At 46.0% G+C, this 910-nt stretch overlaps 1 protein-coding gene across 1 annotated transcript in view; it reads right to left on the bottom strand.

Annotated features, from left to right (window-relative positions):
* Window positions 1–200: 200 nt before the first annotated feature.
* Window positions 201–910, bottom strand: part of LOC107299842 (NTPase KAP family P-loop domain-containing protein 1-like) — a 7,591-nt gene continuing 6,881 nt past the window's right edge. Inside the window, exon 4 of the mRNA XM_029286886.1 lies at window positions 201–837. Coding sequence (XP_029142719.1) covers window positions 201–837 — 637 coding nt within the window. The remainder of the gene's footprint in view (window positions 838–910) is intronic.

Below are 910 nucleotides of genomic sequence, written 5' to 3'. Positions count from 1 at the left end.
CTTCAACTCCCAGAATTCTTGAGCCAGGTGTAGCAGGAATTCTGGGAGTTGAAGTCCACAGGTGGTACAGGAGCCATAGTTGCCACCCCTGATCTGTACAGCTTTCTGTCTTTCTTGCTCCCATCTTCCCAGGGAATGAAACCCTGCTAAATTTCTTTCACCCCAGGATTTCCAGGAAGTGCACATGGAAGCCATGATCCTTAAGCTCTCTTCTCTGAATTTGCTCCACCTTTGCTGTAGTTCTCCAGAATTGCCAGATTCTGCAGTTCTCCCATCATACATCTTATGGAATGGTCTAAGTTGACAGTATACTTCAACAATTTCTTCCCTTCTTGTACGGTGAAGGGAAAATCATCGGACAAGAATCTCTCAAAAAGTTTTGGGTCACCATCCAAGGCCATGATGTTCTGTAGTTCCTTGTGCTTGGAGTAAAGCTCAGAACAGGTCTCCATGAAGACATCCCACATCAACTTCTTCTCATAATCACTGGGTGGTTGATACTGCAATTTGTCTTTCATGCATTGGAGGATCCAACTCAAGCGACAAGGCCATTGGTCGGCCAACACCACCCAACCGGCCACTTTCCGTGGACAGACGTTCTTCAGCAGGCTCTGTTGAGTCATCAACCTGATTGTAATGGGGATGGTATTGATGATCCTTCTCATCTGGATAATGCTATCTGGGACATAATGGTAGAGACAATCCTGTTCATTTTGCAAGCAGTGAAAAGCTTCCTGGATGTACTGGGATGCCAGTGCATCGATCCGGTGTTGGTTGTCTTTAACCGCCGCTTTCATGTCCATCGGTGCTTCATCATGTCCCAAGTCCATCTTACTTCTGCTGATGCCATTCGTGAGATCTTTCAAAATCTGGAAGGTCTCCAGCAAACAACGTTTCTTGGATTTGATGG

This window comes from Protobothrops mucrosquamatus, unplaced genomic scaffold, assembly GCF_001527695.2.
Source record: "Protobothrops mucrosquamatus isolate PMUCROS unplaced genomic scaffold, P.Mucros_1.0 scaffold5567, whole genome shotgun sequence".
NCBI classification, from domain to species: domain Eukaryota; kingdom Metazoa; phylum Chordata; class Lepidosauria; order Squamata; family Viperidae; genus Protobothrops; species Protobothrops mucrosquamatus.
The sequence above is the reverse complement of the archived record's forward strand: the minus strand, read 5'-3'. Positions and strand labels throughout refer to the sequence as shown.